Source organism: Mus musculus, chromosome 12, assembly GCF_000001635.26.
Source record: "Mus musculus strain C57BL/6J chromosome 12, GRCm38.p6 C57BL/6J".
NCBI classification, from domain to species: domain Eukaryota; kingdom Metazoa; phylum Chordata; class Mammalia; order Rodentia; family Muridae; genus Mus; species Mus musculus.
The window spans coordinates 31699135-31724987 of NC_000078.6; the positions used below are offsets into that span (position 1 = coordinate 31699135).

General features: G+C 36.5%; 2 protein-coding genes across 8 annotated transcripts in view; one reads left to right on the forward strand and one right to left on the reverse strand.

Moving 5' to 3' along the window:
* The window catches only part of Cog5 (component of oligomeric golgi complex 5), a 282812-nt gene that overhangs the window by 44316 nt on the left and 212643 nt on the right, over window positions 1–25853 (forward strand). For 2 of the 7 annotated variants that reach the window (XM_017315052.2, XM_011243869.3), the window contains exon 1: window positions 14885–15201. The exons of 4 other annotated variants lie outside the window; for them this stretch is intronic. The gene's annotated coding sequence lies outside the window, so the exon portion shown is untranslated. Of the gene's footprint in view, window positions 1–14884; window positions 15202–25853 lie in introns of those variants that run through there. One more of the 7 variants, XM_017315053.2, reaches the window with a different exon arrangement.
* Window positions 7733–14749, reverse strand: Gpr22 (G protein-coupled receptor 22). Its single transcript, NM_175191.5, has 3 exons — window positions 14366–14749; window positions 12437–13427; window positions 7733–10901 (listed from the first exon to the last, which is right to left on the reverse strand). Exon 3 carries the CDS (start codon window positions 10874–10876, stop codon window positions 9578–9580), a length of 1299 nt encoding a protein of 432 aa, NP_780400.3. The 5' UTR covers window positions 10877–10901; window positions 12437–13427; window positions 14366–14749; the 3' UTR covers window positions 7733–9577.

Here is a 25853-nt window from a genome sequence, read left to right on the forward strand (position 1 = left end):
AATAGCTGAATAGTATTTCATTGTGTAAATGAAACACGTTTTCTGTATCCATTCTTCCATTGTGGGACATCTGGTCTGGAGATCAATTTGGAGGTTCCTCAGAAAACTGGAAATAGATCTACCTGAAGACCCAGCTATACCACTCTTGGGCATATGCCCAAAAAATGCCCCACCATACCACAGGGGTACATGCTCCACTATGTTCATAGCAGCCTTATCTGTTATAGACATTTTCTAACTTTATTTTTTAATGTTTTATCTATTTATTTTATTATTTTTATCTATTTATTTTTAAGTATACATGTTACTTGTTTATCTATTGGGTTATGTTTGCTTCTTATTACAGTATTTAAAATATATTCACCTTGGCATCTTCAGATATTTTTGTCTTCATTTTTATCCATGCATAAGTTATTTGAGTATAGCTTGCTCACATAGCAACCACATCACCCCAAGCAATACCACTTACTGTTAGGTGGAGTATGAGGAGCCCTTGCTTCCTGGAACTGTGAACTTACTGACTCTGGGGACGAGTAAGCATTTAACTTGAATGTTTCATGCCTCAGTTATTTTGTGAATAACCCATTCCTTCTAGCTTGGAAATGTCTATTATTTTATAAGATTTCTTATTTGTTTGGGTTTTTTTTTTAAATTGGTCTTTCTTGTTCAAATCTTGGGATTGAGTTTGTTATTATATTTTGTCTTTTTTTTTTTTTTTTACTTACTACTATTTGTAGTTAGATTGCTCCATGTTTTAGAGTTTCTAAGTTAGAAAACAATTATATGTATTTCTGTGAGTGTGCTGTTGCTCTGTGTGATGTAACTTGTGAGATGCTCTGATTCCACATTTGAACACTAGAGCCCTACTGTGACATTTCCTTTCTCCTCTTCTCCCCCTTCCTTTTGCTTCTTTTTTCACTTCGTTGTTTTCTGTTTTTTTTTTTTTTTTTTGTTTTTGAGACAGATGTCTTATTGTCTGCTCCTGCACTTCTTATGCTCTTGCCTCTACCTCCCTAGTTGAGGGCTATAGGCATATACCATTATATCTGGCTTTCTATGATTTTCCTGTTAAATATTACAGTGTATTTTAAGTTATAGTAAAATGTAGGTATACATAGTATAATTAGGGGATGAAAAAAATTAGTGGAATTGTACTTTAGGAAGAAAAAATGAAAAATTTCCGAGATTGCTACCCTTTCACATCAATGTGGTCTAGACATTGAGGTAAATATGGTAATAGAAAGAGCAAGAGAGGGAGAGGGAGGGGGAAGGGAGAGAGAGGTTGATTTACTGGATTTAGGGATTGAATTTTTCTTAAAGTTTTTTTTTTTAAGGACACAAAATAAGATAGGGAAGGAGGAGGGTGGGTCTGGGAAGAGCTTGGGGGTATGAGAATATGATCAAAACAGATTGTATTCACCTTAAAACTCAAAGAACTAATACAAAATGTAAAATAATAATGAAAGAATACCTCTACCATGAACAAAACTTTGCTATCTGAATCTATTTTGTACATATATGAGCATCTGAGCACCCTTATTATAAACTCTATTAAGAATTAAAAAAAGAAAATGCATTAAACTCCCAGTCACCCTTTATTGCTACCTGTTCTTTGGTGACTAAGTATTTCATGATAATTTAGATAATACTAGATTACCTGGGATGGCAGATGGGGAGAAACACTAGGAAAGAAATCCTTGAACAATATCCAGAGTAACAGATGTGCCTAGAACAGAAAAATCCTCACCAGGTGGACAAACTGTAGATTAAAAGCAAAATGCAGTCAGTAGAAATATTTATGAAAAAGAATTATCTGCATCAATATCTGAAGTCTAAAAATACAAAGACAGCAAAATGCCTAAGAAAATAAAAACAATTTAATTTAACAAAATGAGTTAGTACCCCGGTTTCCTGGCTTTTCTCTGTGTTCATATTCAGTCTGGGCGTAACCAGACAGACTTGTCCTCTATATAAAGCTTGCTTTGTCTGCTTGTTCATGTTTCCTTTGTGTGGCCCATGCTCTGCTTGCCCTGAGTGCACAAGCCAGTCTCATCCTCACTGAGAATCCGAGTGCCGGTTCCTTCTCTAGCTTTTTTGGGCACATCTGCTCCGTTTCCTTTGGGTACCATTGCTCTTCTTAAATTACAGTAGATTACATTTCTAGTTTTATTATGTTTTGCTTTGTGATACAAAGGTTAACATGTTTGTTTTATTTCTGCGACTTTTGTAAGCACATAGAAACTGTTTTATGCAGTGTTTGACTTTGGTGTGAGGGCTGAGTGCTGTCCTTGTGGGCATTTAAAGCACTTACCTTTTGTTTGTTTGTTTTAGTGCTTATGAGATAATAGATTTGTATATATTGCTAGCTAGAATTTATGATTTGTAGAATGATTTTACGAGCACTTAGAAAATTACAGACCTGTACGCAGCAGTGACGAGGGTGAGGCCTGAGGTCTACAGCTACTTGGCAGCTCTGGGTAGTTAGTGATTCTCCCGACTGGGCCTTTGGCATATGTTACTCTTTGAGCGCTTCCAAACATCTGTGCAGCATAAGAACTTATACTGTGAAACCAGGAAACATTTTTGTTAGTATAAGTTGTTATTGATAGATTATTATATCTAAACAAAACAGCATTTCATAGGCTACAAGACTCATTCACTATCAGGTACAGATGTCTTAATGAGAATTGTAAATTTTAGGCAAGAAGAATTTTCAAGTTAGTTAATGAAAGTTGAATTATTTTGCTTGTCATTTAAAAAATTCTTTCCCGCCCCTGTGTGCAAAGGTGGATTGGCTTCTGGATGCCACCTCCCTAAGGCCGGTGCTTTTCCACACCTTGTTCACATTTAACAATATCCTTGCCACTCATTTTGCTTCTGAGTTTTGAGAGGGAAGATGTCTGGGTGATAATTCATAAGACTAGTCACTCCGTGTATTCCTCTTAAGTAGTAACTATTTGGAGGTTGTGAGGGAAGAGATGGAGAGGAAGGATATGTCCTGGGGACCGTCTTTAGTTTTAGTAACATATAGTTTTATCCAGTTGGAGCTATCATTATTCTTGCTTGACTGATCTATTGTTGTGTTACAAGTTACCCCACGTTTTCTGCTGTAATGTTTTAAAATTTATTTTTGAATTAAGCCAGAATTATCCATGATTATGTGAATGGGAGACTGCTTCTTGGTATGTTGTTACTTTTGAGGAATTTTTTAAACTTCATTTTTATGTTGTGTATATGAGTGTTTGGTATACACACACACACACACACACACACACACACACACACACACACACACACCTATACACCCATACACACACATCTAGTAGCCAGAGAGGCTGGAAGATGGCATTGGATTCTCTGCACCGGAGTTTTAGATGCTTATGAACTACCATGAAGGTACTGAGAACCAAATCTGGGTCTGCTGCAAGAGTAGCCAGTGCTCTTTCAGAGGACCCATTGCTCCAGCCACACTCCCTAACTCTTTCTTGCAGAAGGAATTATTATCTGTTGTGTTCAGTATTAAATTTTAATAGTTTTGTGTTAAAAAGTATAAAAATATTCAAGAATAGTACTTAATCATCAGAATAACAATTTAATTATAGTCAGTGGTCATGAGATTTCATAATTAACTATTTTATTTGAATGGTATATATTATATATTATGATATATGTCTATATATATGTATATATATACATGTATGTATATATATACACATATGTATAATCATGTTTCATAGTTGTACCATTTTGTATTCCCAGAGTGTACATATATACAAATACATGCACATACATACACAAACATACACGCACACAGCTATACACTTTGATAGGCAACAGACTATCATACAGTTCTTGTTTTACTTTGAGACAGGAGCTCACTACCCCAACCAGACTTTGACTTCCTTGAACTTGTAAACCTTCCTCAGCCCAGCCTTCTGTCTGGGATGTCAGACTTGTGCTATCAGGTCTAATGAATGTATGGCTCTTGATGGAAATGTTTTATCGAAAGATTACTTATAAAACAATTTATGTCCTTAGGAAGCTAATGTCTTGGTAGATTGATTATAATATGTATGATTTAGTAGTTAAGATTAATAATTTCATTTTTTTTTCTTTAAGAAAGCAGTTTGAGCTGGGGAGTGGTGGTGCATGCCTTTAATCCCAGCACTTGGGAGGCAGAGGCAGGTGGATCTCTGAGTTCGAGGCCAGCCTGGTCTACAGAGTGAGTTCCAGGACAGCCAGGGCGACACAGAGAAACCCTGTCTCAAAAAGAAATAAAAAAGGAAAGAAAAGGAAACAGTTTGATGTGTACTGAGTTGAGAGTGAGCTGTATCCATAACTTCTCCTTTATTAGACCCGGAATACCCGACCCTTCTGTCTCTGACAGTCAGATTAGTGGTCCCCTCTCCCATTTCTTGGAGCTGGGTTTTGTTGTGTTACTCAGGCTGACCCTTCATCCCAAGTCAGTGCTCATCCTGTCCCAGCCTTTGCAGTGGCTCAGCTCGACTTCCAGCCAGAGCTACCGTGCGTGGCTGGTTTTAAGTCACCTGATGAGAAGCTTGAGCAATCGGATAACTTAAAAGTAGTTACTTGAAATGAACTTTCCAGGGTTAAAATCTTAGAGATATTGATTGAGAAAGTCAGAAGGGACCTAAAGTTGGTGTGTGTGTGTGTGTGTGTGTGTGTGCATGCACAGAAGTTAAAATTTCTATCTACCTTGAGAATTATTATGCCTATAACTCTAAAGGGAAAGTAATTTCTTTATAATGTTATTATTCTCTCTTGTGCTGTATTTCTTTTCATCTGGAAAACTTGGTAGATATGCTTTGTAGTCTGTCCTGCTAGTGCCTCTCAGGAAAATATGACGCATTGCTTCCATGGAAGTGGGGTGAGGAAACGACCTTGCTCCCAGACAGTCTCCGCTTGCTTTTATCTTAGTGATGCTCCAGGGCTTGATAGTGGTAGAGTTGATCTTGGTGGCAGTGACAGGAATGACAACTCCTTTCACCACCTGCTGGTGGAAGTACAAAGCTGTCATGCCTGAAAGCCCAGGATGCCGCTTCCTGGGTCCTGTGAAAACTGTGACAAGAATGGTAGACACACTTAGGGTTAGCTTCACTTTTTTACGAGAAAGGGGAACGATATTATAGTTTACTGAGCTCTGTTCAGTTGTAAAAAGGTAGCTTTTGTATTAGTAACAAGCCCACTCTTTCTTTCTAATCATGATACCACTCTTTACAAATATGTACAATTACTTTAATATTCTAATAGTTATTGTACTTTTTATGGTACTATGTCAACTTATATTTTAACTATATCTAGCCAGTGAGCTAGAGATTCTTTCATTATTTGAATGGGTTTTGAAGAAGGGTCAGTTTTGAGTTAGTTTCGTTTTGTTAACTTTAACCCACAGTTCTATTTGTATTTCTCTAGGAGCTGAATACTTTGAGTGTTCTAAGTCTTTTAAAGAAAGATTTGATGTGTGTGTGTGTGCATATGTGTGCATTCCACATGTATGCAGGAGTATGTGGAGCTCTTTGGAGCTGGGGTTACAGGAGGTGATGAGCTTTCTGATGTGGGTGCTACAAATGGAACACGAGTCCTTTGGAAGAACAGAGTGTTCTTATCCACTGAACTGTGTGCCTTCAGCCTCTTATCCTAGGACTTTACCTGGCATAGCTCCTTATTTTTCTCTCTTATGATAGCACCTACATACCATTTTCCATGTAGCATGTATTATATAAGTTAACTCATGCTTTTTCTTGGTCTCATGTATGTCATCAGAGGGGCCTGCATTTAAGTCTATCTGCAAATGCTCATCTCTGAACTGTGAATACTCTCCAAAAAGTTCCTTTGCTTACTTATTTCATATTTAATTTAAGGAAAGGAAGAAAAGATGTTCTGTAGTTTTTTCTTGTCTCTATATAGAAAAAATATTTGCTTCTGATACCAAGTTAAGAAATAGAAAGCTTTCTTGCATTTTTTTCAAGGTGATCTTGAAGTACAGATTGAAGCTATTTGAGTTTATAAAAAAGGTCTAATTATTTGACTCTTTAATAGTATTTCTTAACAATGCTACATATTTAAAAAGATCTTAATTTAAAATATTATGTTATGATCCAGACATGGTTCCCTAGCCTTTAATTCCAGTACTTAAGAGGTAGAGGTAGATTGATGTCTGTGGATTCAAGGTTAGCTTGGCCTACATAGTGAGGAGACCCTATCTGAATACAACAACAATTATTTTATGAAGCCATTATCAAATAATGAAGATATGTATATAATGAATTATATGTATATAATAACGAATCAATCGAATTATGAATTATTGAGGTAAAAAAGGGCAAAGGATGACTTGTATTTTCTATTGTACGTGTGTTGTTGTATTGTCATTGTATTTTATTTTATTTTGAGAAGGGGTTTTATGTAGTCCATACTAGCCTCAAGCTCTGTGTTTAGTCAAGGATGACCTTGAACTTAGGATCCTTTCACCCTCAGCTGTGTGATGGGATTTCAGGCACGTTCCATCACACTTGGTTTTATGTGGTGTTGGAATGCAGGGGTTTGTAAAGGATATATAAATTAAGGCATTGGTAAAGTGATATATGTATATATGTTTATATTATACATACATACATACATACATACATACATACATACATACATACATACGTGTGTGTGTGTGTGTGTGTGTGTGTGTGTGTATAAAACTATTCAAAAAGATGCCTTAGTGGAAAGATGCATTCAACTAACTCTGGCATATACAGTAGATAATTCAGAAAATTAATCTTGACATTTCAGTTTAGATGTCTGGCGTTGATCCCAAAGGAGACAGAAATATACATATTTCTGAGTTTGAGGCCATTCAGGTATGCATGGTTAATTCCATACCAGCTAGGGTTAGTGAGAGTCTGACTCAAAATCAAAACTAAACTCCCCAAATCCCATCAGTCTAAATGTTTTCTGGTAATGAAAACATTCATGAATAATATTCCTCTTGCTTTATTGAGTCTTCCTTCCTTATATCCTTAGATTTGCCCTTGTTATCCATGTACTTTTTACAGTGCATAGCTAAATAGTTGCATTGTGCAGGGTAACATTCTGCTTTCTTATGGTTCCCTACGTGGCCCTGCTTAATTCTTCACTTTCTTAATGCCAGTTGTCTTTTAGTTAGTTAGGAAAGCCTGTTGCTTGTAACTGTAACTGCCTGTCCCAGCTTTTGACTCTTTCCTGGGCTGCTGCCAATCATTTTGGCCCTCTCTAGCCCGGCAAAGAGTCAACATATTACACTCCTATAGGATGTTGGTGATTCTGGAGGCTTGTCCCTCTTACTGCCTCTCCTCTCCTCTCCTCTCCTCTCCTCTCCTCTCCTCTCCTCTCCTCTCCTCTCCTCTCCTCTCCTCTCCTCTCCTCTCCTCTCCTCTCCTCTCCTCTCCTCTCCTCTCTTCTCTTTTCTTCTTCTCTTCTTCTTCTCCAGATATTGTTTGTTTTAAGTCAGTAGATATAACTTTGATGTCCAATGAACAAATAGCAGCTTACAGGGTGAAGTTACAATGTTTGCTATTTTTTTCCCCCTAATTCAGAAGGTCAGGATGCTTGAAAACTATTAGGCTAACAGGGCAGAAAAATTAGCTTCTATACTAAAGTCTTTAGAATGCTTATGAACCTCATGATTAAAAATACTGAAAGCACAGTGAATGGGTTTCATAACACGAACTCTACAAGCAGTCTAGTTTTTAAAATCAAGACTTTATAAATCTAGGTGTTAGTATTTTAACTTATGCTTGGAAGTCCAAGTACAAAATGCATTAAAAGTTCTAATTAACAGTTAGGATATATTGTAGGCCAAATGTTTACATTCAGTGAAAAAATTCTTAACACCATTAAGTTTTAATTTTAGGTTTCAAAAATAAATTTTATTTGATTATGCTACAATTTATCAAACTGTAGCATTTTTTAAAATTTCATAAAGCAGAAGAAAGGTAGGCCTTTGCCAAGTTTTGACACTCTAGTATTATAATCAAAATAAATCAATTTAATTTTCCAGAAACCTTAGTGATTTCAAGCTGCAGTATCACATTCATTCCCCCAGGGACGAGGCAGGTCAGTGAGGTTGATTAGATGAGTCTCACCATTGTGTAAAAAGTGATGCATATTAACTTGTTTAACATGATCTTTTAAATTTAAAAAGTATGTTACTTCATTTAGTTCATATAGTATTTAAAATATAGAATAATTATTGTCAAGCTATCTCGTTATATATAGCAGGTACTTACCTATTTTAAATAAGCTGTTGCTAAGTTTTGGTATTACTATGCATTGCCAGATTATTATAACAAGTAAGAAATTCTTGTTTGCTATGAAAATAGCAATCTATAATTACAATCTATAATTACAATGAATAATAATTTTCCAATAAGAATTGAGGATTTAAGAGAATAATGTCTAAGTTACATGGTGGAGGAACAGAAATGTGACACAATTTATTATTAGTTTAATCTCCTAGAGACTGGAGACAGAGCTGCTGTATTTTGAAGGCTTGGAAGGAATGTTGTATAAATTCTGCCTCACATAAGTTGCTATGTATCCAAAATTAGAAACATCTGGCTGTGTTAGGCTTTTCTACAGTGACAGAAATGGTTCTCATCTTCTTCTCAGTCTCCCTATTTGTGTGGTTAACGTCTTGTATACAAAATAGTGTAGAGTTAAGTGAAAAATTTCTTTATTGCAGGCTTTTAAGACCAGTCTTTTCTTTTAGCCTAGGACATTTGCTGTAGAATCAGGCCAAATGAGGAAGGAGGAATAAGGCTGGTGTTACTGTGGCTTTCTTCCCTCCCTTTATTGTTGGTTCCTTTGTATAGTAGGCATATTACCCTTGTAATAGAATTCAGTCTCTTCTTTTTATAGTAAACTTGAATTTTAAAGTTTCCCTATTTTTGTGTGCATATATAGGATTTATTTATTCATTGACTTATGGTTTTGAAATACTAATATAGTCTACATTTTCTACATTCAAAAGAAATAAGGTTTATATATAGTTCATTATTTCATTGTTAAAATATTATAACAAGTTGGTCATTATCAGAAACATAGCATAGTGGTACAGAAAATCTTGCTTTGATTTTTTTGAGCCTATAATTTTTTTGTGTTAAATACTTTATGCAACTTGTCACCATATAAATATATCTGTAGTTCGTGGCTTAGAAATAATAGACCTCATACATTGTTTTTAAAAACGTAGATACCTGTGTCAGTTACATTTTAAAGTTATACACTCTTTTAAGGCTACATATTTATTCTTTAGAAAATATGACTTACATGGATATCTTCTGATGGACATAATATTGACAAAATATACACATGATATTACTTTTTAACAAACTGCCATGCAACAAATACATTAAATAATGAAGAAATTGAGTATATATATATGACCTAATCTAATTGACATTCACATTGAAAATTTACAACATAACCAATACCTAGAATGTTTTCTCTAACATTTGGCAGTAATTTCATTTTTACAATTTAAATTTAAAACTCTTCTGAATGTATTTGGTGGCGCTGAGACTTCTCTCTAGTCTGTGACAACCTGAGGTACTAAACATTTCTCTCTTATTTCACTGTCTTCATAGGTAACCTTTTTGTTTCTTTTAGGATCTATCCATGAGTTGTGTATTACAGCGTTATTAGGCATGGGATCAGCTTCAACTATGGAAACAACTCGCTTTTTCATCTTACTCTTTAAGACCTTTTGAAACTTTTGTCTGGTGAATGCATACAAGAGAGGGTGGAATATCGTTGTTCCATAAGCCATGACTAGAAAACACAATCTTAATTTTACTAAAAGGTCACTTGGGCCTAAACATAGAATGGTGGTATTTAAAACAGAAATTGGTGTCCAACAGAGAAGAAATGTAGAAATAATCAATAACGACATTTTGAAGACTCTTTTCTGCCGTTCTCGTCGTTCCCGGTGGCGTTTCACGGCTCGCCGGAGGGCAATTATTACAGAAACTGAAGTTCTCACACCAAACACGACATTCCTCCCACCACTGCTTTGTGACATGTCTGTGGTCTCATGTGTAGCTAGAGAGATTGTCTTTTTCTTTCGGGCTTTCTTCTTCTGTCCTGTTGAGAATCTAGTGCCTATGCGGATGTTAAGAGCCTGGAGTATCTTAGTGTATGTGATCAACATGACTATAACTGTGAAGAAGAAGATGGGGATCTGCACCAAAAGGTGATAGTACATCCCGAGCTCAGTATAGTATTCACTTGTACTGACACACAGCAGTGTCTTGTTTGCCCATGTATTTCCACTTTGAAGACTGAAAAAATTTACTTCAATGAAGGGAATCAGGAATGAGAAGAAAGAAAAAATCCAAATGGATGTCATTAGCATTACAGCTCTGCCCATTGTCAGAATTCTGTTTGCAGGTTTTACAGAGATGTCATATCTGTCCAGAGTAATAGCAAAAACGTTGATTGCTGTCGAAACACTTGCAAAGGAAACACAAGCTTCGTGGAAACAGCAGATGAGAGCAGTGTTACTCTCCAGTGAGAGCAGAAGGATCACTATAGTTAGAGGAATGCATCCCACACAAATTATGACATCAAGTACATGGAGGTTCATTGTAATAATGTTACTGACAGAGTTGATTAAGTTGGATTTCATGCAGTAAAGTACCAGGACGGTAAGGTTGCTGCCAAGCCCCAGCACGATCTCTAACATGAGAAATCCAGTGAGAGACACTTGAAAGCTTAGTGGGTATGACAGTGGTTGGTACATATTGGTGTCGATGTCATCAATGTCATCTCGCACCGTGACGTTTGATTCAGACTGCATGTTGATTTCCAGAACAGGAGAAAAACACATTCTTTTGGAGCAGTTGGTGTTTTGCCTAGAAAATCAAATAGGATATTTGATGTTTGGCAGTTTAGTGATATATATGCAAGACATGATATTCTTTGTAAACAACAAAATATCTGTTTATCATGTTCTTAGTTTAATTTTTTTATTTAGTAAACTGCTGATTCAAAATGTAGAATTGGGAAACATCAGGGCTACCTTGTTTTTGGTGTAAAGGGAAATTGTTCTATTTTTGAAGAAATAACCATATGGGGATTGTTCCTCTCTAGTGCAGATTACTATCGGTGCAATAAGGGTTTACTTCCTTGGGAATAGCTAAGAATTAATTTTTCAGAGAAAGTCCTTCTGAATAAGATGATTTCTCAGAGTGCAAACCTAATTCTGGTCCAGTGCTTTAAGATTTCATTTAAAACCGTGTTGTGAGTGGATGCAATGTAAATGCTATCTCAGTGTGCTCTAGCATGATTAGTGTAGGTGTAATTATCCCTGTGAGATTTTAAATGAAGGGACAAGTGTTCATTTGAAAGGATAAATGCCACACAGCACTAATTTGTTCTCCCTGTCTTACCACTGCCCTAGCGACTCTAGCTGATTCTCTGAGATGCCAACAGTGTGAACTTTGGGGTTACTTCCAGAGAAAGGGGCAAATGATGGGCATTTTGTTTGTCATGGCAAGTATGCCCACTACATTTTACAGTAGACTTACAGAAATTGGGGGGGGGGTTCATTATGCTAAAGTAAAAAGCCACAAGCTTAGTAAAAAGTAGTCCTGTGGCTGATTTATTTTGTGACCACACCCTCTTGTGTGTTGTAGAAAGAGGAAATTAAAATTTCATGTGTATTAAGAAGTAGATGCTTTTGAAGTGGTTTTAAAGACTGTATTCAGTTCTTTTGCTTAAATAATTTGTGGGGTAGAAAAATGAAATTCTAAAAAATATTCTGAAGTCCATTTTTGAGGAAGCTTTTAAGTTATACATTACTTGTGAAATATTTTGTTCACATCAGCCAGTGAATAATTTTGAAAAAAAGTTCTGAAATAAACAGGTTTGACTAATTCATGCAAATATATATTTTAGGAGTTTAGTCATTTATAAAAATGATATCTGATTTTCTGGCCTGAAATGTCTGCAATGAGGTTACTCAGCTTAACATATGAATTCATACATCCAAGTATATTTCACATTTCAGGTATAACATTTTAACAGCAAAATACTTCATTTTGAAGTATAAAAATTAATGGTTTTCAAAATTCACAATGACATTTAAATTGATGTTACCTTTGACAACCTTATGCATGTTATTCATATTTCAGAAACATATGACAGTAATTTCATTTTAATGGGTATTACCAGGCACATATTTATATAAAATGGCTCAGCTTACTGAAATCCTGTGAAAATGGGCAATTCTAAGAGAACTAAATTTTCTGAACTGGAAGACTGAACATCAGGTCTTTGTTTTGTCACATCACATTTATAATTAAATAAAGCACACTTGTCAAGTACAACAGCAATGATAGAAAACATGCATTTTCTTCTGTGGGGCTCCATGCATCCTCTGACCTACCTGTTTACTGTTGCTTTATGGGCCTTTGGGCTCACCATGGTAGTTTTCCACAAATTGATACATGATGTCATTGACAATTCTGACATGAATTTTTTTTTCCTGGTAACAGTGGAGTAGCTGTGTTTTATTTCATGTTTTGTAGGAATTCATTCATTTGCTATTTGAGTACTTGAGTTGTATGATGAGATTTAGTTGGCTAATGGATATCTAAAGAACAGCACATAATTTTCAGGCAAATGAAACTTCATCAAATGATAGAAATTGCATTTTCTTTTTGAAGAAATAAAAGATTGTATCTCTTTATTTTCCAGAATATGTGAAAATAGAAAAGGAAACATCCCGTCTCTAGCTTCTAAAATGCATTTAGATATCCATTTGTTTTCAGGCTCTGTCTGCAGCAGGTCTCATTGTTTGGAAATGATTTCTTGATCACATAATTTGCTTTATATTATAAATCCAGTACACGCTCTTTTGATAAAAACCATCTGCTATTTAATTCGGTTTGTTCTCATTAGAAGAGGATGCATAATTGGTCATAAAGCTCAGATGGAAAACTCTATTAGTCATACCAATTGATATGAATATCTAAATAGTGCAGAAAAACCTTTGCTAAAGCTTTGTTTTGCTTGCTGGCACATCATGACATTCTCCTTTTTGAAGTTTTTGCTTCACTGTTTCTTGCACAATCAATAGTGTCCATAATTCTGCTATATTAAAGTGTGAGATCTTCCTTTTAAAACGCTCACCAGTTGGTCTTCAGGCTTTTACAGTTCTATTTTTTTCTTTTCGTGGTTAGTCTATGTAGCATCGTCTTGGGATGCTGTCAGCTTGTTCCGTTCCAGCACAGCTAATCTGAGGCTTTAACTCCTTAGTGTCTTAAAATCATGTGTTACAAGAATATCTGGTAGTCTGTGGTTCAGAGGCTAGCGAGCCTCTCAGTCAGTTGCAGTCTTCAAATTGTCAGTTGTGTATACTGAATTAGGTGTGGGCCCTTGTGAAAAAGGCAAAAAATGATTAAGGACTAGGTATCCTAATAATTTTGAATTAATCACAAGTTACTTTGGTTAGAGAAATTAATCCATGTAGCATTTGTTCTCAAAATAAGCAAACTGTATTGCTGTAGGCATAGCTATAGTCATAAAATGAAGCTTCTTCAAATAAAATCTCCTTTTCAAAATAGAAATAATACTATGTTACCTGATTGAGCCGCAGAATTAGCATTGAAATATAAACATGAGAAAAACTGTAATTCTGAAATATTCCTCTTCTCTCTTAGAAGCGATTTTGAATGTTCAGAGATTATGAACAGTTAGTATTCAGTAAACATACTACCACGTCCCCCTGGGTAATAAATTTAACATTTCCCGCATGCTGGGAAATATTGCAGCTTGTTTAATTATTAGCACATAGCTTGAACTTTAACTCATTAAACCAGATTCTGTGATAAGACACTATAAATTTCTTTTGATGAATTGCTCATGTGGGTGAAATGTAAATGGTAGTAAAAAAAAATCTTAACTGCATATTAAATAATTTTCAGTAAGCATGCCTAATTATAATCTTAACATAAAACAGCCAGAGAGTCAACTAGCTTCTTATAAGAAATATGAATGTTCTTTTAGCACTTGAGAAAGGCTGTATTATTGACATTAAGAATATTTGGTATATCCGAAGAGACTTAAGAGCTGCTGTTTTTGGAGTTCATTGTAGAGAACAGAACAGAATGGTTTTTTTTAACAGTGCACCCTAAAAATTACATTAAAATACATCATGTGTTAAAAGAAACCAATTTAAAAATTACCTATTTACCAATAAGTAGAAGGAAAACAATCAAACTCTTAAAAATTTAGGCTAAAAATTCCAAAGTAATTTTATTCCACTGTGCTGTTTCAAAAGCACCTATATACTATAATAAGGAACACATCTTACCTCTGCTAAAGAGCTGACGAGTTCCTGATGTAGTTGAAGCATTTCCAGTTTTGATTGATTCATTCTGTTGATTTGAAAGTACAAGGGCTGGGGGAAAAGGGTTATAAAAATCTCTTCCAAGCGACCTTAATGGAAATGTATCTACTGTGCCATTGTTTCAGCAGCCCTGCTAATGTATAGAATATGTAGTGCTGCTTCGGCTGCAGCAGCCTCTCACTCTTCCTACTGTGGAGTCAATAAGCATCTGAAAATGCGTAATGAAAGTAATTTAGCATACTGAAGGCTTCTTGTCTCCTGAGACAGCATTCGGATCCAGGCTTTCTGAAAAGGAAGGGCACTGCTCTGGAGAGGGAAGCCTGCTCCGAGCAGCTTTTGCAGAGTGACAGCCTACCTTGTCGCTTCTCCCCACTGCAGAGAGATGCAGTGCATTCACTAATTTTGATTGGCCAGTTGTATTGGCTTAAACTGCTTCATATGTATGGCAGGGGTGTTCCCCCCCCTCCCCAATGGCTTTATATAAGGATGCTGTTTTAAAAGCCTAAGTTTTTTTAACTGGTTGTTTGTTGCTCTTAAATAGAATATGAGTAAATTAGTCTTTTAAAAATGTGTATTTGGTTCTGGCTTATTGATTCCCAATGCCAAACATTAAGAACATAGTTTTTTTCTTTTTTGTTGTGTTTCTGCTTTTGTTTCGTGTATGTGTGTGTCGAGGAGGTTACATCGTAAAAATAATATATTTTAAGTCTGGGTAACTGGACTGTTAGTAGCTGTGTCTGCTTTGGGTTGAGGTTCTTTGTTCTACAGATAGAAAGCCCTGCATCTTCACAGTGAACCAGGTTTGATTTCAACTAGTTTGTTTGTATCCAAGTCATTTCTTTGTATTTTAAATTGTAATTATTTTATGTTACTTACTGACTTCAGTGTTCATTCACTCAGATATTTCTTCATTTCATTCATTAGTTCATGTTACTGATCACATAGACTAAAGGGGATTATATCACAAAACATTTGTAGCTATTCCATTGCTTGCATAATGGTAGAGTATGTGGACATGGTAATCTTAGTCCTCACTTGTGCTGATATTTTTATGTATATGTGTGTACTGATCATTTTCTATTAATATTTTATCTCACTGGGCTATTTCTGTTTGTAACATGGGCACATTTCTTGGTGGATTGATCTTTCTTAAATATTGTATATGGTGATTACTGATGCTGCTGGCAAATATATGTGGTAAAGAAAATGTATGTATTCTCATAGGCTATAAAGCTAAACTATTTAAGATGAGTGTTAAAAGTAACAAAGGAATGATAAAAATAAAACATTAATTTAAAATTAAATTTCTATCAATTGTTAGTAATTTAAAATACATTTCTGTTCTTGTTAGTGAGGTACATATCTTTTTAGGCGGAAAAATATGTAGTAGCCAGATTATTTTTTAGATTACATTTCTGTATATATGTGTGTGCATCTGCCCTGATGCACATATCATGGTCAGAGGACACCTTGTAGGAATTGGTTCTTTCTTTCCATCACTTGGATTCTGGGGCAGGAACTCAGACATTAGACTATTTTCTTAATGTTTGGCATTGGGAATCAATGAGCCAGAACGAAATACACATTTTTAAAAGACTAATTACCCATTGAGCCAAAAAGGAACATGGTACTGATGGCTATGTTATTAGCATATTAATCATGACTTATTTCCAGTTTTAGGAATAGTGTTGAGTTTTCAAAGTGTTGTATCCTAGATTTTTAAAAATTTGTCACTAGAATTAATTTTTTTATAATTTTGAAAAGTAATATGCACTGTTTAAATCTTTTATGGCTAGTATTGAAGTTTTATTGGGGAATAGCTGATGAGTACATGGGTTTGAATTGCATTCTTTAGAAATTGAAAGTAATATGGACATTTTGTTGTGAGTTTTGAAAAAAATCTTGCATAGCTTTGTGTCATAAGGTTTGGTAATGATAAAAATGAAAAAGTTCGGCTACTTATTACTCATGCATTTTCAAAGTTATAGAGGAAGATCTTGCTAGCATGACAGATATGTTTAAGGCAGATGATACAAAAATGTTATTTTAAACTAAAAACTACATTCAGAGGGAACATCTTACCATCATTTAGTTGAATGATTAGAATATTGAAATTATTAATATAATAATCTATATAGTGTTCTTCTGTTAGAGAGTTAAGTGCTTAGGCTTATTGTGAAAAAATCTTGATCAAGAAGAAGACATAAAGACTAAGAGAAATCTATTGATTTCCCAAAGTGTGGGTTTGTTGTATCAGTCTATTATAGCCCTGGGAGCCTACTTTTTGAGCTAGTGGGCCAAAAGGCCTATGATTGTAACACTGTTTGATCTGAGTTCACGCTCTACTTATTAGCGATACACATTTTGTAATTTAAGTAACAGTATAGCTGTTGTTGAAAAATATTTGTGACTAAATGAGATGACTTTTCTAAGTTACAGAAAGGTTATTTTGAGAAACTATATCTGAATTTTATGTAAGTAGTAATTGTAGAAAAAAGCTCAAGCCTGGACATTTCTGTGCATTCCCTGTGTAACTGAGTTATGATTGAAGACACATGAGAAACCACAAATAGCAGTTTTTAAAATACAATACTTAGTCTAATGGTTTTGCTTTATTAAATTCACAAATGAGTTTAGAACTTGTATGTTGCTAAAATTTTCACAAGGTAATTTTAAAGTCCTCTGGTCTTAACAAATAATGTAATAATAATAGTAATAAACACTAGATTAAGAATTGGATTAAAAAACTGGGTATCATGGCACACGCCTTTAATCCTAGCACTCAGGAAGCAAAGGCAGGTGGATCTCTGAGTTTGAGGCCAGTGTCATCTACAATGTGAGTTCCAGCACAGTCAGGGCTTCACAGAGAAACTCTGTCTGGAGAGAAAATAGATTACATTATTTTTATGAAAAATTACATATGTTAGAATTTATGAAGATTCTGTTTCCATGGTAACAGTTTCTTTTACACTGTACACTTAATTCCAGTGTTCAGATAAGATACTAATTTTTGAAAACTGCTGCAACTGGTGATTTAAATAAAATTTTACGTTACAAAATAACTTCATAGGTTAATTTTTTTTACCTTATAAACTGGAAATATAATTTGCTTTTTCCAATGATAACTGAGCAGCATATGTGAATCTAACCCTGAAGTACAGTTCAAAATTGTTTTTTAGAAGTTATATTTTCCCTTTAGTTATAAATACTTTTATTATATATCTGTTTTAATTCCTAAAAGTTTGTGGCCAGTTCTGATAATATACTTTTGATGAGTTTATAAATAAAAATTTTAATTTATGAAATATTTTAATTAACTATCTGAAAATATTTGGGAGAAAAGCATAAATGTAAAGATAATTTCTAACTGTGGAAAATCACTCTTTAAGCTTCAGAAAGAGTGCTTTTCCGAAGAATACTTAACATGGTTAACACTATTTATGACACTGGGACTCAGGGAAGAAGTTTTCATTTGGCTTCTCAACTTGAAATTTCTTATACAACAGATTCTCTGTCAGGAAAATAAAAATGGACCATCCTTTGAGACCTCAGTCCAGGACTGAAAGAATACTATGAATTTCATGTGTTCAGCTGTGGCTTAGTTTATCAATTTTGTAGTTTTTTACTTATACATTCTGTACATACTTTGCTGGATTTGTACTCTGTTATTACATTTTTTAATGCTATCAAAACAATATCTAATTCTCTCTCTCTCTCTTTAAATTTTAATTCCTTGTTGCTAGGGCACATGACTATAGTCATAGTGGTGTTTGGTCTTTGTGGTGATTGAATGAAAATAGTCCCCTTAGGCTCATAAGGAGTGGCACTATTATTAGGTGTGGCCTTTTGGAGTAGGTGTGACCTTGGAGTAAGTATATCAATGGAGGTGGGCTTTGAGGTTTCAAGTCTAATCCAATGTCACTCGATCTTTTCCTGTTGCCTGCTGGCCTGCTGGTCCAGATGTAGAACTCTGACTTTGTCCAGCACTGAGTCTTCCTGCATGTGCCATGTTTCCCACCTTGATGATAGTGGACTAAACCTCTGAACTGTAAGCCAGTAACAATTAAAAAAAATTTTTTTTAATAAGAGTAGCTGTGGTTATGGTGTCTCTTCACAGCAATAGAAACCCCTAGCTAAAACAATCTTGTATCCTATATCTTTACTAAATTCTTCTGGTAATCTTAGAGCTTTTGAAATCAATAACATACTTTTTTTGTATATAGACAGTAATGTCTGCTTATAGAGATAGTAAGTTTGCTTCTCCCCAAAACATATATATCACACTTATTTATCTCTCAGCGTCTCTAATATTAGATTGGATAGGAGTGTATTTGGCTGAAGCAGTCTGTTACAAGTCGTGAGCATCCATGACTCTTCTTGCAGAATTGGACAAGCATGCAAGCTCTGACTGCTCTTTATCTGGTCTCTTTCCCAGGGATATTCTCCCTTAAGGGATGAAGTAATGACTACAGACAAAGAACAGATGGATAGACTTGTTCTGCTTGTTCTGAAAATGATCTATTTCCAACTTTGATTTTCTTCAGCTGTGATAGAAGCCCTCATGCTACAGAGAATCTAGCAAGAGCCCTCAGGTAGAGGGCCATGTAGGGCAAGGTGAATGTCAGCAATACTGTGCTAAAACTAGGTTTTGTATCATGGATGATAAAATCCTGTTTCTTAAACCCAGCATCATATACCTTCTGCTTGCATCTGTGAAACAGATATTCATTGTGGCTCATAAGTTGAGTGAATACCCTCCCAGACCCTTGGCAAATTTGTGCAAGGATATGAAACTGACAAAGGTCCAAGAAAGGACAGAGCTTCTGTGGGTTCCTAGTGCTTTAAAGGCCTATGAAGTATCTGTGAGGTACAGAAGCAAATCCTGTAAGGTAAGGGCAGTTGTAGAGAATAAGTCTAACATCTACTGCCCATCCTGCCCCACCCCACTGGCCCCCGTAATGAATTGTTTTGAAGGAGTGGCAGATGCAGTGACTGAAGAAGCTGCTAGAATGGTGCTTTGGTTGTTGCTCATGCTCAGTGCTTGGAAGGAAGGAAGGAAGGAAGGAAGGAAGGAAGGAAGGAAGGAAGGAAGGAAGAAGGGAGGGAGGGAGGGAGGGAGGGAGGGAAGGAAGGAAGGAGGGAAGGAAGGAAGGAAGGAAGGAGGGAAGGAAGGAAGGAAGGAAGGAAGGAAGAAGGGAGGGAGGGAGGGAGGGAAGGAAGGAAGGAAGGAGGGAAGGAAGGAAGGAAGGAAGGAGGGAAGGAAGGAAGGAGGGAAGGAAGGAAGGAAGGAAGGAAGGAAGGAAGGAGGGAAGGAAAAATGATAGTCCATGAGTGAGGCAGCATTAGTTCATGAGCTGCAGGGACAAGGGTGTAGCCATTGAGTCAAGTGCTCCCAAGAGCTGCAGTAGAGGTGGCAGCAGTGAGGGTGCAGACCTGAGTGTTTGAGTTTTGTTGAACTTTTACCATGGGATTTGGTGCAGCTGTTCTTTGTCCTGCATCTAAGGCTCCTTTCTTTCCTCTTACTCCAAACTCAGCTGCTTAGATAAAAGCCAAGTAGGAGGAGCCTTCTGAAGTGGAAAGAAGGCACTTTAGAGTTGAGGACAGAGGTGCCTGTCGAATCCTACAAGTTTTGGGAGGCTCTGAAGGTTGCAAGTAAGGCAGAGGCACTGAGGTAGGCTAGAGTTGTAGGAGAAGGCCTAGGGGCAAACTCAAGCCTCTGAGCCAGTGGTCGGTCGGGGTAGAGGAGGCTGGATGTGGTTCCACTGTAGTGTGAAGAGGCAAAGGGGAAGGAAAACCTTGCCATGTCGATACTCTCCCTTCAAGCTTCCCACTCACTACCCACGCCTCTGGCCAGGGCGTGAATAAGGTAGTCCTCTAGAGACTCTTGTTATAGTTCATTTGTTCAGTTTCTTTTTCTGTGATCTGTAGTGGGGAGCAACTGCTCAAATTCAAAGAAGCAGACTTGTGGGTGGGGCCTTTGGATCTACTCTTTGCTTGTTTCTCTGGTGCCCTTTGCAGGACGAATGCTCTGGTTTTGATGGTCTTACATACTTTCAGATTTTACAGGTGACTCCCACTGTTTGGTTTGCTACATGCTAGGAGGGATTTTAAAAACAAAAAACAAAACAAACAAACAAACAAACAAAAAAAAAAACCAATAGAAAGAAAAGAAATCCCAGCTTGTTAAAAAGCCTGATAGCTGCTGGAGAACTCAGGCTATTTCCCAGTACAGCAGTGCCACCTGCCTGACCCAGCTACTAAGTGCACCCTCCCTCTTTAACCTTTTTCCTTCCTTCTCCTCCCCACCCATTATCCCTTTCTCAAAATGTTAATGCTGTACTTTGAATCTTACACATAGTAGGCAAGTGTTCTTCATTGAGCTATGAATTGTAAAACTTTCTTCCTTTATTTGTGATAGTTTCATTATGTTGGTCACACTGGCTTGTAACTTCTAGCACTAAAGTTTCCCAAAAGTTTTGTTTGTTCTACTGTTAAGATTTGAAGCAGGCTTTCCTGTCAAGGCAGGCAAGTACTCTCTACCATTGAGTAATAGCCCTTCAAGTGCATGGCCTTTGAAATGTGCCAGTTGCCTACATCTTTGTTAAGATGAAGTGCTTGAACCCCATATACCTTTTGGCTCTATGGTGTGATGTCCCTGTTTGGCAGGAGGTTAACTTGGACTTCACGATTCACAAGCAGAAGTGAGCAGTTGGATCTCATACCTAGATGAAAATAGTTTGTCCACAGATGGTTCTGGACTGACCTTAGTGGCAGTTTTATTTTTGTATGAAGACTAGGTGGGACTAAAGCATGTCTTACTTTACCACATGAAATAAATCCCCTGGCTCACATATATCTTCTATTCACAGACGTTCTGGTGAATACTTGGGCTAGATTCACCACTTCTTTGACTAAACTGAAGCCAATGAAGTTGTTTAATGTTAGTGCCAGCTACTGAATATGAAGTGGATATGATTGTCTCCAACCAATACTCTTTTGGATTAACCTTTTTAGGGTGTAAAACTCCCCACCTCCCAAATCCTGGACTATTGCCAACAATCTAATCTTCAGGTCTGCCCTTTAGAAGGCTGGCATATTAAATAATTTCCTTGGAACTTCAAGCCATGAAAACAAGTTGCAGCTGTCAGCAAGACAGTTGGGCTCATAAAGCCTGCAGTCCGAAAATTTCTAGTTCTACCTGGGTCAATTATTGCACTTGACATGGAAACATCCACATGACAGACTGGAAGCCACCGTGTGGTGATTCTTGGCAATGAGAGTTTTCAGTGTTTCTACTAGTTTCCACTTGTAAACATGGATTCTGTTTGTCAGCCGTAGAACTGAAGGATCATCCCTCGTCCTACACCAGCCACATCTCCTTTCCCTAGCTCTGTGAGCTGCTCAGCTGTGTTCACAGAGCGACAGAGTAGTTAAGCTCTTCACAGTGCCTTAAGTGTCACACACACATAGCAGAGTTGGTAGAAGGGATTCGAGATGAGTTTGGGATTGCATCCCTCAGTGCCTGCTGTTTTCCTCCTGGAAGGAAAGGAATGCGTTTACTGTGGGAAGTGCATTCCTGGACTCTGTAGTGAAGTCTGTGCAGAAGGGCCTGCAGATAGGCATAACTGTTTCTGCATGTGGATTCTCCATTGTTCTTATGTTCCTGTTAGCACACACTCAGCCTTGGGGAAATCAATAAAAGTGTTAGCCGAATAGTCTTCCTGGTGTATGCTTTGGCCTTTTCTGGGTCCTCAGCTGCTCATGCCCAGTGTGTCCCTCCAGCTGGCCTTCTCTTCTGAGAGTCTGGGCTGGTTGGTACTCTAACCCCTGCTGCTTGACAGTTTTAAGAAAGGGTTGTGCTTGCAGAGAGCTTTTCTCTTCTGTCTGTTGTCCATAGTGTGAGCTGTGTTCTTTTCATCCATCTGGAAGCTGGAACAGCACCTGCTGGGATTTCATTTGGCTTTGTGTGCAATCAGTAGATCCTTATATTGAGTTTTCTGACCGATACTTCCGTCTCTAACTATACATAGGTCATCTTTAATCTCTCACAGCAGGTAATTTATAGTTCTCATGGATGTGAAGTTGGACCATTCTGAACTCATGTTTTTTTGATATTACTCTAAAGAGTATTTGGCCTGTATCAGAAATGTATATTATACTTTTAAAATGACCTTTTCCATTTATTGAAAACTCACCTGATTTTTCTCATTTAATCTTGACAAATTGAGTTTTGAATGTTAAACTAACCACACATTTCTGAGACATGTGATGCTTGGTTATGATGGATATTGATATTGCATAATTTCATTTGATATTATTTTGATAAAGCCTTTTGCCTGTGTGTTTATGAGGGACTTTGGTCTGTAATTTTTCATTTACTTTAGTGTTTTATCTAGTTCTAGAATTCTGAACTTATAAAATGAGTTGGAAAACCTGTTCCCTTTTCTTTAATTATGAGTTTGTAATCATTAGTTTCAATCCCTGCTTAAATATTTGATAAGTTTCATATCGGGTAATGTTTATAAATTCAAATTATTTGACAGATAACAGAGGTTTTCAATTGCTTCCTGTCACTGTTTTGGTGATATATATCTATTAAATAATGTATTCATACTGTTGAACTCGTCAATATTACCAGCATCCTTTAAGTATTTTCTTATCATATTTTAATGTTTGAAAGAGCTGTCTTGCTCTCACGAGTGTGGGCAGTTTATATTTTATTAATTTCTGTTCCATTCATGTTTCCTTCCTCCTTTAGTGAATGCTTCTTTCATTAGCTTTAATTCTTTTGCCCATTAATATGTACTTAATACCGCATTACCCATTTCACAATGTGTATATATTTTATTTTATTTCACGTTTTGCAGTGGTTTTTTTTTTCTGATTTCCTTACTAGTTCATTGTCTAATTGGTTATTTCAAAGACATTTTCCAATTTTCAAATAACAGATTATTTTTCAATTATTATTATTATTATTGTTTTTAATTTAATTCCATTGTGGTCAAAGAGAATGTTTTGGGCAATATCAGCTTTAAAAAATAAGCTTATACTTGCCAGGTGTGGTGGTGGTGCATGTCTTCAATCCCAACATTCAGTAGGAAGAGGCAGATGGATTTATGTGAGTTTGAGGCCAGCATGTTCTACATAGTGAGTTCAGGGGACAGCCAGGGCTGTGTAGAGACCCCATCTCAATAACAAACAAACACCATGTTTCTTTAAAGGCTTAGGATGTGGTTTGGTTGAGCACAGTTTGTGAGTAGTTTTAATTGATTGTGTCTTAAGGCCTAGCCTTACTGATTCTCTTTTTATTCTTCTGTTAGCTTTTTATTGAACAGTTATTTTTAGTAAATGAAGAGTTGTAAAGTCTCCAACTCTGACTGTAGCTTTATGGCGTTTTCCCTTTCCCTGGCTTTTGCTTTGTGTGTTTTTATTCAGCACATGAACATTTAAGGTTGTTATCATGCAAATGTTTTACCCCAGTAGTAATATCCTGTGTCGCTCTCAGGTTTGTTCTGTGTTGTCCGCATTACTCATAATTAATGGACTCTCTGTGTACCTTTAAGGTATTTTTTTCCTAGATATTAATGACTTTTCTCCTCCTTTAAAGTCTATTCAGATTTTTGTCTGCATTAGAATGTAAAGCAGTTACATTTAATGTAATTTTCACATTATTAGGTTGGCTTGCCTTCTTTATTCTGTTTATACTATGTATCCTTATTTTTCTCCTTTCCTGCCTTTTTGTGGGGACTAAGCAGTTTTTTAGCTTTTCATTTTAGATTCTCTCCTAGCATACTAACTATATCTTTTAGTTTTCTCTGGTGATTGTCTCAAAATTTAATAATACATATACTTGCTGGGCGTGGTGGTGCACGCCTTTAATCCCAGCACTTGGGAGGCAGAGGCAGGCAGATTTCTGAGTTCGAGGCCAGCCTGGTCTACAGAGTGAGTTCCAGGACAGCCAGGGCTGCACAGAGAAACCCTGTCTCGAAAAAAAAAAAAACAAAAAACAAAAAACAAAAAAATACAGATACTTAAGTTACCATCATCTACTTAAAATATAATACATATAAGTAATATATATTACTTACTATAATATAGTATCCATTGACTCCTACCGTCTCTTATGCTAATTATTCACATACATTGTATGAACTTCAAAATAATTTTATTACTATTCTTGCCTAGCCAATCATCTTTTAAACAAATCTAAAATAGATATTCATAATTTCTGGCTCTTTTCATGTCTTTTTGTGCAGCAGAGATTAGTTTTGGTTATTATTTTCTTTCATCCTGAAGGATTTTTGTAGCAAAGGATTAGTGGCAGTAAATTCTTCATTGATGATCTAAAATGTACTTCTTGTGTTTTCATTATCTTGTGCTTGGTATAAAGGTCTAAACTGACTCTTGTGCTTTAATATTTATTTTCCGATATTTGATGTCATTGCTCTTTGTTTCTTCTCAGTGTGATGTGTCTTCCACCCGGGATCTTCCAAGGGTTCATTTCGCCTCCCCGTTTCTGTAGCTCATGACGGGCTTTGGCGATTCTCACTGGCTTTGGATCAACTCTATTCTTGGATATGTGTTTTTGATGTGTTTACTACTCCTGATGCTGGACTGTTTAAAAGATGAAATTAAAAATATTTTTTGTCTTGAAATACTTTCTCAAATGCTTGGTATTGCCTTGCATAGCATTGAACCTTTGGTTTTTTGGGGAAGAGATGAGTGGGGAGGATTAGTGTGGGTAGTTTAACTTCTGATTCTTATCTTTTACAGTACTTAATGTGGCTAAAAATCTTGTAGTAGCCGGGCGTGGTGGCGCACGCCTTTAATCCCAGCACTCAGGAGGCAGAGGCAGGCGGATTTCTGAGTTCGAGGCCAGCCTGGTCTACAAAGTGAGTTCCAGGACAGCCAGGGCTATACAGAGAAACCCTGTCTCGAAAAAAAAAAAAAAATCTTGTAGTAATTACTCAATTTAAATACCCCCTTTTCAGCTGAAATTTATTTGCTCTTTCTCCCTCTTTCTCTCTCTCTTCCCTCCTTCACTACTCTGTCCCTCTCCACCTTTTAAAAAAGATAAATATTTTTTTGTGTATGAACGTTTTGCCTGCCTTCATGTATGTGCAGCCTGTGTGTGCAGTACCCACAGAGGCCAGACAAGGGCAACAGATCTCCAAGAACTAGAGTTGCAGCGGTTGTGAGTTGCCACATGATTGCTGCAAGAACTGGAAGTGCTCTTCTCTTTTGAACAGTCCCGTTCCACCTCCCTTTGTGAGGGAGGAGCTCCCAGAGCCTGGAACTTACTGCTTTGCTTAGGCTGGCTGGTTAGTGAGCTCCAGGGAGCCACTGTCTCTGCTTCCCTGGGGCTGGAATTACAGGTAATTGTCATTTTGCCTGGTTTTATGTAAATATTGGCATTCCAAAATGGGTTCCTCATGCATGCAAGGAAAGCACT

Excerpts from the sequence above, each read along its gene's own strand:
- Gpr22 (NM_175191.5), bottom strand. The coding sequence starts at position 10,876 with ATGTGTTTTTCTCCTGTTCTGGAAATCAACATGCAGTCTGAATCAAAC.